Below are 12940 nucleotides of genomic sequence, written 5' to 3'. Positions count from 1 at the left end.
GAAATCAACTAGTTAAATGAAATCTGTCACATACTTTATATCATGTAAGCATTTTATTTCTTTTGCACATACCTAGAGGTAACTGAATTTCAGGGGGAAGTGAAAACTTGTTTAAACAATTTTCCTTGGAAGTTTTTCTATCTAAGGGAGTTCTGCTTTGCAAATCTGTGATTTTTGAACCTATACATTCTAACAAGTTTAATTCAATATCTTGCTGTTTATTCTTAGACAAAAAACTGCATTCAAGATGCAATTTCTGTGAATAAAGTTATTCTTCATTTAGTAGAGTATTATGATACTAACTCAATTTTTTTTAAAAAAACACAAAAACCACAAATCTGTGCTTCTGTTGATGATTCTTTCCTTTTCTTGCAGGGATAAAAAGAATAACACTCAAAAGCTACAGCAAACTTAAAATTCCTCTCTTATTCTTATCATAGATGTAAAAGAGAATGAGTATGGTTCGTCCACAAAGAATTTCTCAAGGCATCAATAAAAGATAGAAAAGAAAAGCTGAAGAGTTAAAATGAGCTGTAATTGGATTTGTATCCAATCCCCAGGCCATGGACTGGTACTGGTCCGTGGCCTATAAGGAACCAGGCCACACAGTAAGAGGTGAGTGGACCACCTAGCAAAGCTTCACCTGTATTTATAGCTGTTCCTCAAGGCTCCCATGGAAGAAGCAAGACGAATCTCTGATGGCTCAGTGGTAAAGAATCCACCTACAGTGCAGGAGACGCAGGTTCGATCGGGTCACACAGATCCCCTGGAGGAGGAAATGGCTACCCACTCAAGTATTCTGGTCTGAAAAATCCCATGGACAGAGGAGCCTGGCGGGTTATAGAACATGGGGTCACAAAGATTCACACAGGACTGAGTGACTAAGCCCACTACACAACATAAACTAGAAGAGACTTAAAGTTCACTATAACTGAATCAACTCATATTAAATGTGAGGAAGCTAAATTAGTCAAAAAGCTTCTTCATGACAATAAATAGCAATAAACCATAAGCCTCAAAACTAAGTGTCTAAACTCCAGTTGAGTACTGACTGTGTGTGCTAAGTCACTTCAGTCGTGTCAGACTCTGCAATCCTAGGAACTGTAGCCCCACCAGGCTCCTTTGTCCAGGGGATTCTCCAAGTAAGAATACTGGAGTATGTTGTCATGCCCTCCTCCAGAATATCTTCCCACATCACTTATATCTCCTGCATTGGCAGGCGGGGTTCTTTGTCACTAGTGCCACCTGGGAAGGCCCCCTAGTACTGATTACTTCATCACAATTCTCTCTCTCATTGGATACTGGCCCCAGATAGCTGAGGTGCACATGAAAGGAATGATTTCAGTGAGCCCAGAAGGAAACTTTATTTACTCCGTAGCTTCAGTATGGAAAGTAATGTGTAGTTCTGACCTACCCTCCCTACCCTCATCTCACACTCGATGCCATTCTACCAATTCATCATTTCAGATTATAGTTCTCATACTCTCTCATTAGCCACATCTCCAGGATTCTACAGCTCTTTGCCAGCCACCCAGGCCCAAAGAGGCAAAAGTTAAGGCCCAAAAGTTAAGCCTCATATAAAAAAGTATGTTTTCACAGAACTAATTTACTTCTATGAAAAGAGAGAAGACAAAAGTGAGCCAACATTTAACTCTGCACCTACTATGCACTAAGGACTCAACCGGGTTATTCATGTGCATTATCTCACCTGTGAAGCAGGGCTGTCATAATTAGTAAAATGAGGAAACGAAGCTCCCAAAGAACTCTGCTTCACCTGATCCAGAAAGAGTAAGCTGCAGTGCTGGAAACTGAACCCAAATCTCTCTGACTTAACCCATTTAGACACTGTCTACACATCAACAAAGAGGTACATGTGTCTTTGTGTGTACAGTTTCATAATTTTTAAGAAATGGAGCAACATATACTGCTCTAGAAACATTTTAATAAAAATTTGACAATTAGTCTGTATTTCTATGACAGTTTTGCTCATTAGCAACAAAGTTTATAGATAAATTTGATATATGAAAATATTTAAGAAACTCACTTTTTCTTGATTAGTAAGATAATATCTAAACTTCCATACAAGATCTTGTTCTTCATATGTAAGTTGCTTGGTTGGTGGATAACTCACAATAATCTAAAACAAAGAAAAAAAGAACCACTTCGTCAAATTAAAAAAACAAAAACAAACAAAAAAACAACCTGCTATCTATTTCCATTTCATTTAAAATTTTCCATTCATTTAAATATATCTATAATTACTACAGAAGAAAGGAAAATGTACATGAAGCTAAGTAAGACATAAATCTGCTGTACCTATCAGTTCAAAAAGGACATTGTTAAGAGTGTGAAGGGAGAAAAAGATAAAAGTTAAGTCTCACATAAAAGAGTATGTTGTTACAGAGCTAACTTACTTCTGTGAAAAACATAACAAACCCAAATAACAAAAGTTTTACCCCACCAAACTACTGCCTACAAGACAGGCTCAAGGATGTACTGTACAACATGGGAACAGAGAGAACAATTTGTAACTATAAATGGAAAGTAACCCTTAAATTTGTATAAAAAGTTAAAAAAAATAAAAAAATTAAAATGAGGGAGGAAAAAGCCCCCACCAACACACACACAAGAAAAGGAAAAAAAAACTCAAAACAAAAAACCACAATAAACTTTTCTCTTGTTAATGGGTTCTCTTGATAGCTCAGCTGGTGAAGAACCTGCCTGCAATGCAGGAGACCCTGGTTTGATTCCTGGGTGAGGAAGATCTGCTAGAGAAGGAATAGGCTACCCACTCCAGTATTCTTGGGTTTCCCTTGAGGCTCACCTGGTAAAGAATCCACCCACAATGTGGGCAGACCTGGGTTCAATTCCTGGGTTGGGAAGATACCCTGGAGAAGGGAAAGGCTACCCATTTCAGTATTCTGGTCTGGAGAATTCCATAGTCCGTGGGGTGGCAGAGAGTCTACTCCACTGAGCAACTTTCACTTTCACTTTACTTTTTCTTGTTAAGCCAACAGGAGACTTCTCTTAGACAATGTATCTTAGGGTCAGTTTCTAAGAATACTACATTAAGAAGACATACTATTTGTAGCTTTGTCTCTAGGGCTAATATAGTTCCTGAAAGCCCCAAAATGATACAAAACGACAGAAATGTTAAGTTGTTGAAACTACACAGGATTCATTAACCTGCATCTGAATCACTTTTAAGTGATGTGCTATCACATGAGCTTCAATCAAAATACCCACTCAACTATTTTTATATTAATATTTTTTAAATGCTCTTACATTTAGCTGATCTCTTGTGGCAGCATTAGGTTTGAGATCGTGGTCAGAAGGTCCACTTCTTAAACTCCGGGCAAGTTTGTGATGTTTGCTCTCAACTAAATTCTCCTATAAATTATTTAAAAACATTAACCAACAATGCAAATTTCACCAATAATCAGTTTCAATAGTCACTCAGAAAAAGCAAATAGTTACTTAAGACCAGTTTATAATACTATTTTCTTCTTGTTACAACTGTAGTCTCCTCTGTATCTTGTGGTGATAGGGAAAGCTAAGCAAGCTAGGGTATGCTTCACCAGGTACTGGTCCACATGCGCATGCCATCCCAGGTCCTTGTTTTAACTCCTCATTGTATTCAAGATTTTAGTCTAGCCAACCAAATGTCACCTTCACTCCAAAAATCTCCCTTGACAACCCAGACTAAAGCTCCCTTTTCCTAGGAGTAACTAGCAACTTTGTGATATAATCATACTACCACCTTAAACTGCCAGGAATAACCTAGGGCAGTGACAATGACCAAAACGCTTGACTATATTATCTACGGCCAAAATCATAATAAGATTTTAACACACTATCTTTGCTTAAAGAGACCTTATTTTATTCATTTTTACATGTATGAATTGCCTGTTCATGTATTTTTCCTAATTTGCAATTGGAATTTTGGTCCTTTACTCTTCAGTATTAAGAGTTTTTGACATACTAGATATGCAGCCCTTTGTGATGTATATCACAAATAGTTTCTCCCAGTTTGTCAACTGTCTTTTGACTTTGTTATGGTGTTTTTGCCATGCAAACTTTTTTTAACATAGTCAAATTTACCAATCAGTTCTTTTGTTGCCTCTGAATTTTGACTCAGCTTTAGAATTCCTTACCTACACTGACAGTAAAGTACCAGTTCAGTTCAGTTCAGTTGCTCAGTCGTGTCCAACTCTTTGCAACCCCATGAACCATGGCATTCCAAGACTCCCTGTCCATCACCAATTCCTGGAGTCCACCCAAACCCATGTCCATTGACTCGGTGATGTCATCAAATCCTCTCATTCTCTGTCACTCCCTTCTCCTTCTGCCCTCAACCTTTCCCAGCATCAGGGTTCTTTTCAAATGAGTCAACTCTTCGCATGAAGTGGCCAAAGTATTGCAGTTTCAGCTTCAACATCAGTCCTTCCAATGAACAGTTAGGATCCAGTTAGGATCCATTTTATAATATTTAAATCCCTGATTCATCTGGAGTTTTTCCTTATGTATGGTGTGAGGTAATGTATGGTACGGTAATTTTATCTTTTTCTAAATGGCTCTTCCCCAGCACTATGCTCCAGTGATGAAAAGTCACCTTTATCAATTTCCTTATGTACTTGGACTTATTTCTGGGATTTTTAGACAGTTGTATCAGTCTATGTGTATATGTACATGTGCTGGTATCACACTTACACAGTCTGTTTTATTGTCTGATACAGGGATAAACCAGCTTGGTGGTACTCAATGTTTGCTATATTCCTCTATTTAGTTAATACTAATGGCTACAAATTAAATTTTTTTAACACAGCAGATAAGGGTTGCTCGCTTTTTAAAAAATATCCTTTGTTTTGTCCTTTCTCAATTGCATTTAAAACCAAAAAAATTTAATAGAGGTCTAACATCTTTGATTTTTTTAACTAACCTGTAATTGTTGATGAACATTTTATTTAGAAAAAAACACACTAAATAAACAGACCTCTCATTTACCTGACATTTTGGTACAAGCTACATGAAAGTAATATGGTTCCAATATGACAAAATTTGTATACACTCATCCATTTTGAAGGTAACTCTTTATGTGTTTCCTATATCCACAATGTAAAAGACAATTTGATCTTATAATGAAAACTCAGTATCCATTTTAGATCTATTGAAACAGTGGCTGACTTTATTTTTCTGGGCTCCAAAATCACTGCAGATGGTGACTGCAGACATGAAATTAAAAGACACTTACTCGTTAGAAGGAAAGTTATGACCAACTATTTTTCTGGGCTCCAAAATTACTGCAGATGGTGACTGCAGACATGAAATTAAAAGACACTTACTCCTTGGAAGGAAAGTTATGACCAACCTAGACAGCATATTGAAAAGCAGAGACATTACTTTGTCAACAAAGGTCTGTCTAGTCAAGGCTATGGTTTTTCCAGTGGTCATGTATGGATGTGAGAATTGGACTATAAAAAAAACTGAGCACCAAAGAATTGATGCTTTTGAACCGTGGTATTGGAGAAAACTCTTGAGAGTCCCTTGGACTGCAAGGAGATCCAACCAGTCCATCCTAAAGGAGATCAGTCCTGGGTGTTCATTGGTGGGACTGATGAAACTGAAACTCCAATACTTTGACTACCTGATGCGAGAAGCTGAATAATTTAAGAAGACCCTGATGCTGGGAAAGATTGAGGCAGGAGGAGAAGGGGACGACAGAGGATGAAATGGTTGGATGGCATCAGCGACTCGATGGACATGAGTTTGGGTGAACTCCAGGAGTTGGTGATGGACAGGGAGGCCTGGTGTGCTGCAGTTCATGGGGTCGCAAAGTGTCAGACGCAACTGAATGACTGAACTGAACTAAACCAAACTCTATTTTATTATGCCAGGCTTGGGAACGGGAGAAGTACTTAGATTTGTTTCTACAATTCCCAAGTGATCTTTTTCTTCCAAATTTTTATTCCCTTTTTCCCCCTATTTCTTCCTTTGAAGTTAGGCCCTCAGCCATTACTTCCTGCTTTAATGACCTGTATTTACCCTAATCATCATGTTTCCATCTTCCAATGTGCTACTTTCAATCTACTTTGTTCTGATTAGGAAGGTAATTAGTCTAATTAGAAATGTGTAAAATAAGAATAAAATAGTTCAGAGTAACATAAATGAATTCTAAGTGTGAATATCACAGTTTATATTATGCTGTCAAAAAGGATTTTTTTCTGGAACTTTCTAAATCTGAAGTCATCAAATTAAACATCTGCTACAAAGTAAGAATTCTTCCTCTTTCTTATTCCTGAGAGAGCTGTCATCTCAACAATTCATAAGCAGGTATCTCAAAATCATCCAAGAAGCCATAATCCAAACTGAACAATTCAGGTAACTTCCCTATTTTTCACTAAAATCAATCTCCCTAAAATTTTTAACCACTGATCTTACTATTACCTTCTGGTATAAATAAATTCCCCTTCTATTATGAGGACAATCTTTCAAATACTTGTTTCTCCAAATCTTATTTCAAGATCACATTCTACAGCTCTTTCAATAATTAAAATAAAATGGTTTACCAACACTTCATTATCCAAGCCTTATGATAAGGTAGCATTTCTTATAAATATTCCATTTGAATCTGATTCCATATGGCTGAAGTGAATTTATTATTCACTTTTAATAACCAATGAAGTTACAGATACACTTTTTAGAAAGTGTATGAGGTGGATATAAGTCATAATCAGTCTGGAGAAAAGAACTTTCATTAGAAATTTGACAGTGACTCACCATAGACATTTGAGGGTCAGGAACTTTCACTATCTCAAAGCTTGTTAAAATTGGAGATGACTCATCACCATCCTGAATCACAATGCAACAAGTTGAAAAAAATACATACATATATATATTTAACCAAATGGCAAGAGACAATACATGAGCATGTATACTCTAATGTATTTTAAATTTTAAATAACATCATTCCTCCTTTTAAAAAATTATCATCTTTCAGCTATATTTTAAATCCATTTGCTATACATACATATCCATTTGTTACCTTCTGTTGCTGATGAAATATTTTGAGAAAATAAAATTTAACAATAAAAAAAACTGTATTATATAGTTATTAGAGATATAATGTCTGGAAAATAAGTAGACTATCTTTGTCAGGATTTTGTTTTAAACTTTGTTTATAATGACTGAGTCAAAATAATATGTCTTAATTTTAAAACTCAGAACAAAAAATCAAAGAGTATACTTAAAATATGGCACAATGGATATGTCACATTATTTGCAAAAATCACTTAGCAGATTTTGGTAATTTTTCCAATTACCACAATTAAGTTCCGCTCAGAAAAGTAGAATTTTACATGTGGGCCAACATTACTCAAAGTTATACCCAACTAGAAACTCAGCAGCATTGTTTCTCAGAGGACACTTACTCAATACCATGCAAGCTAGAATAACAAGAATCAATTTTTATGAAATAAAACTGTCTTATTTTGTTGGCATTATCATTTTTTAAGAACTCTGGCTTTTATTTTTACCCAATTCAGGGAAGAAAGGTAATTTGGCCTAATAAATGTCACTGCATACATCCTGGAAAAGGGTAAACTAATTTAGGTTGAAACTCATTTCCTCACAATTGTATACCTAGCATCAAATTTTTCTGTCAACTTCCAAATGCTAGTATATTTTCAATTTTACATATGTGTAACAAAATCAGGGGAGACTGAAAGGGTGGAGTATTATGACCCTAGGTTCAGTAATTGAGTCTTAGAGAAAACCACAAATTCCCACAGCTGTTGTTTAACAGGCTGGTTCTCAGTCACAACACCAAAAAACACATTTATCAACACAACTGTGACAAGTAATCTTCACTAAGGCTATCTGTCACAGAAGACAGGTGACAAGAAAGTCTATTTCCATTAGCCTCAATGCACTGGCCCAGCAATCTTTACACTAAGTGGAAATATGACAGGAAAGGTAGACAGGCACTAATTTATGGGCAATTTTCAAGAAGCAGTTAGAAAGGGGTCAAGAACCTTTTCAAAAATACTTGAAATTCTTCTAATTTCCATTCTGTTATTATTTCATCTATTATCAAAGCTATCTTTCAAAAGATCCTTCACATCTCCAGTGTTTGAAAATATCATCACCATTAGCATGCTTTTGCAATATAAACTCCATATGGGTGGGAAATATTGCTTTTAATGAAATTACATATAGTAAAAATTAAAAACATGATTTTATTAAAATGTATTGGTAACAAAACAATTTCACTCACATACATTATTACCCTTTCTTTTTAACAGCTTTTCTAATGAATAAACAGTGTTAAATAGTTTACCTCCCTATCTTTTTTCCCTCCCCCAGAGAATATAATTTATAAAATAAAAAGCTGAAACAAGTTAATTTTTTCTAACCTTTTTTCTAAAGGAAGGGGTAAAAGATAAAGAGGAAAAAAATATATATATATATATAACCTTGCAAAGTACCAGAAAAATGATCACAAACTAACTATGCAAATCCTAAACCTTCATTATGAAAACATCTTTCAAATAGTAATTTAACAGCTATAAAACATGTATTTAAAAAAAAAAATCACTTGTTGACAACTTTAACAAATAACACTAACATGTAAATGCAATTTCAAAGCACTACTTCTTATGAACAACTTAGCTCTACGATGGAAGAAATATTATTCTATTATGCCATGTATCAAGTCTGTCCTCACTTACACTGATTCTGACTTACACCATCCTCATAAGCACTTGTCTCAGTACTTTCACAATAACAGAAGGTGTCTAGTTTATGTGCTTTTGAACTCCACATACTATTATTTCTGTAGTACTGAAATGAAGACCCATCAATAAGCATTTAAAGCATAGATATTTTTCAAGTAGCTAGATATCAACACACAACCACTTTCTTTTGGTAATGAACAAACCACAGCAAATTCATAACTGCATACTTTTACCACTCAGACTACTGATAACATGGTTTTCTTAATTTTGCATGTACTTTATAAATAAATGAACATTTAAAAGGTCTTTCATAGCATACTTATGTTTAGGGTCACATATACAGTTTCAACACATTATATACATACTTATATACAAACATACCCTTAACATTCAATATACTAACACATAAAAAATATGATACCCTCTTTTAACTTTTCAAGTGGATACTAATTATTAATGAAGCTATTGCTTTAATGTCCTACTTGCCAGTTTAGAAAACAATTAATCAAAAAGTTTTTAATCTCTTGCATATTTATTGAATTCTGTAACCCAGAAATGCATTACATGAATGATCAGCTTTTGTAATCTTGTTCTAGCTAAATGATTTGATTTGTATATATATAAACAGCTGCTGCTGACAGCTGTCTACTGCCATCCTGTAGCCAAATAATTCATCCCAGCAGGAACAATAGTAATTTTTTGTAATGTTCCCCCTCCCCTCTACCTTAGAGACCATAAACAGTTCCAAGGAAAATACCTTTTCATAGTAAACAATACCATATTCCTTATCATCACACTTGACACATCGAAACTCAACCATCAAGTACATGAAATTAGAACTTCGTTTTTCACTCTAAAAAAGAAAAAAATTATGAAAAATGATTTTCTTCAAAACCAGTTTGTATCTTATTCCCAATTCAGTAATACATGGAATTCATCAAATACAAGTTAAAATGTAGCAAATGTTTATGTCATTATTATAAGTGTACTATTTTTTATATACTACTATTATTTCACTACTGCCTTATCCAGAAGTGCCTACTACTCATTTGTAACTCCTTCCTCAAACTTAATGAAATTTTTGGTTTCTTCAGTAGTATGAATTTTATTACATAACACTGTAAAGGTATTTAGTATACATTTGCAGGAAAATTATTTTATCTCAAAAAAAATAAGATTTTTGTATTTCTAAAAAATTTAAGCAAAGAACATTTCACTCTTAAACCCTATGGACTAATCCAAATATAAAAGTTAATATAACAAAAACAAAGGTAAAACAAAGTATGTAACTAAGGACAGAGGTCATTTGAGCTTAACAGATACAACATTTACAAGTTTTTGACAATTTATAAATGGTCTTAAAATAACTTGCAATCATTTATAAATTTTTATCAATACACTTTAAATACACTGGGGAACAGTTATTCTTCCCCAACATTTAAAATGTTGGCTGTGTGTATAACTGTATTCCCTTAAGAAAGCAAATATTATGTTAATAATGAAGCAAAAAAAAAAAAGAAACTTAAAGGGTGATTAGTTCTAACCCAAATCAGTTTGAAAAATGGCTTTAAATCTATAGTTATATAATCACAAGGATCTAAGAAGGTCACTTAAAACTGTTCAGCTTTATGAAGCATATTATAAGCTCATTATGATAATGGTAATGGCCTGTTAGCCTCTATCTTTTAAAGAGTGTGGACAGAGTGAGAAAAAGGCTGGGCAAAGTATGCACTAACGTTACATTTTCTAAAACCAGGGGTAAGTAAGTGATGAATAGCATTTCTATTAAACTGTTTTTGGAATGTGACAACTATAAAAATTCAAAACAGTAAATTTTTTTTCCAGTTTCAGTATATGAGAATACATCATGAGTAAGTTTAGAAAAGATACCCAGTGTTCATACTAAATATAACTGTTGTTAGACACTACTAATTCATTTTTTAAAAATGCACAATGCTAAAATTCAACTTTTCTAAGTGTTCACTATAAAATGACCAGTTTCTCTCTTCCTCCTGCTAAAAAGTGTTCAGAGAACAAAAATTAAGTCAGTTGTGCCATGTGCTGATCACTATTAGCTACATATATCACAAAATTGTTATCCCTCTCTCATAATGTGATTAATATACAATTGCTATTTCTGATCTCTAGGCCAAACATCTAGTATATCAGTGTTAATGAACAGAAAATTTTGTGAAGAGTTTCACTAAAGTCATGTCTTAATTAAACCAATTCAGGACCAATACACAAGATCAGGAAGTACACAAATTATCTGAACCACGTAACTCCATTAAGTGCTCACAGTCCTACATGTACTGCCTAAGAGAAGGAGCATCTTAACCGGGGAGAGGAACTGCTAACGATGACTTAAGGTAACTGAAGTAAAGATGTTGTGTTGATATTATGTTGACAGACATATCCAACTTCAACATAAACTGCCATATGGAGAAAGAGAATCTACAAGTGAGGTATCAAACTTAACACGGGCTTCACTTATATGATATATACGATGCAAAGTAGTCAAAGGGAAGTGTTAGTCACTTAGTTGTATCCGACTCTGCGATCCCATTGACTGTGGCCCACTAGGCTCCTGTCCATGGAATTCTCCAGGCAAGAATATTGAAGTAGGTAGCCATTACTCTCTCCAAGAGATGTTCCCAACCCAGGCACTGAACCCAGGTCTCCTGCACTGTGGAAGGATTCTTTACCAGACATCTGAGTCAGAGATATCTACCACTTATTTCAGGGTTCAGAAGAACACTAAAATATAAGAAAGGTAGATATCTCAAGTTTTCCTCTTATTAGCACAGAACTCACAACTAGAAGTTATCCTCAATATCTCACATAGGAAAGATACATGACAATAAATAATTCTTAAAAACAATTTTTCATTTAAAACTCTGGACAAAAAATTTTCAAAGATAAAAGAGGGATACAACCCACCTCATTTATCATTTCTATTTCTCTAAATGTCAATCTGTCCAGCCAATCTACTTTCACCATGTGACCTTGACGATGAGCTTTGGTGAGCTGAAAAACAAACAAAATAGAGAAAATTTTAAGAGACAGATCTCATAGAAAACAGGATAAAGAATAGTAATGGGCCAGTCTCACCTTCTGGGAAACACTACCTTCTACCTACAGGATGTGTATCTCTAAATAAACTTGCTTTCCCCTTAAAAAAAAAAAAAGTAAAGCTTATGCAATAAAACAAGGAAAAGGAAATAAATAATAAACAGACTGGGAAGAAATAATACATGCTTTAGTCAAAGGTGATATAATCATTTATGTAGAAAATATTTTAAAATGGACAAAAAAACCTCCTGGAATTAATAAGCAATTATAGCAAGGAGGAAACAAGGTTCAAATAAAAAGTCAATCTTTTTTATATGCAAGCAATTAATAAGTAAAACTTGAAATTAAAAACACAGTTTCATTTACATTGGACTTTCCAGGCAGCGCAGTGGTAAAGAATCCACCTACCAATGCAGCAGATGCAGGAGATCTGGGTTTGATCCCTGGAGAAGGAAATGGCAACCCACTCCAGTATTCCTGCCTGGAAAATTCAATGGACTGAGGAGCCTGGTGGGCTAGAGTCCATGGGGTCTCAAGAGTCGGACAATAATCATTTACATCCTGTTCAGTTCAGTCACTCAGTCGTGTCTGACTCTGTGACCCCATGGACTGCAGCAAGCCAGGCTTCCCTGTCCATCACCAACTCCTGGAGCTTGTTCAAACTCATGTCATAATATAAGCTAATCATTTATATTAGCACCCCCCAAAATAAAGTTGATATAAATCTAACAAAATATGTATAAGCTCTATATGAGGAAAATTATAAAACTCTGAAGAACAAGATCAAAGAAGAACTAAATAAATAGATACTCTAATGAGGGTAAGAAGATTCAATATTGTCAAGATGTCAGTACTTACCAATTTGACCTATAGATGCAAAGCAATCTCAGTAATCAAGATAGTGTGCAAAATAGCAAATAAATAGATCAATGAAATACAATAGATTCCAGAAATAGATCACAGAAATACAGTCAACAGATCCCTGACTGAGAAGCAGAGGCAATAAAACGGAGTCATTTTAACAGTCATTTTAACAAGTATTGCTGGACTAACTGGACATGCAGATGCAAACAAATACATGTAGACAAAGACCTTACATCCTCTACAAAAAAAATAATTCAAAATGAATCACAGAC

The 12940-nt window shown here is 34.6% G+C and overlaps 1 protein-coding gene across 2 annotated transcripts in view; it reads right to left on the bottom strand.

Annotated features, from left to right (window-relative positions):
* Nucleotides 1-12940, bottom strand: part of PIK3C3 (phosphatidylinositol 3-kinase catalytic subunit type 3) — a 159929-nt gene that overhangs the window by 92750 nt on the left and 54239 nt on the right. For both annotated transcript variants that reach the window (XR_011482771.1, XM_070452922.1), the window contains exons 5-9: nucleotides 11673-11759; nucleotides 9490-9585; nucleotides 6778-6849; nucleotides 3286-3390; nucleotides 2045-2137 (exon numbers count right to left, since the gene is read on the bottom strand). Coding sequence is in view for 1 of the 2 variants with exons in the window: in XM_070452922.1 (XP_070309023.1) it covers nucleotides 2045-2137; nucleotides 3286-3390; nucleotides 6778-6849; nucleotides 9490-9585; nucleotides 11673-11759 (453 nt within the window). In the remaining variant the exon portion in view is untranslated. The remainder of the gene's footprint in view (nucleotides 1-2044; nucleotides 2138-3285; nucleotides 3391-6777; nucleotides 6850-9489; nucleotides 9586-11672; nucleotides 11760-12940) is intronic.

Source organism: Odocoileus virginianus, chromosome 22, assembly GCF_023699985.2.
Source record: "Odocoileus virginianus isolate 20LAN1187 ecotype Illinois chromosome 22, Ovbor_1.2, whole genome shotgun sequence".
Lineage (NCBI taxonomy): Eukaryota > Metazoa > Chordata > Mammalia > Artiodactyla > Cervidae > Odocoileus > Odocoileus virginianus.
This window is presented reverse-complemented; position numbering and strand designations above follow the sequence as displayed.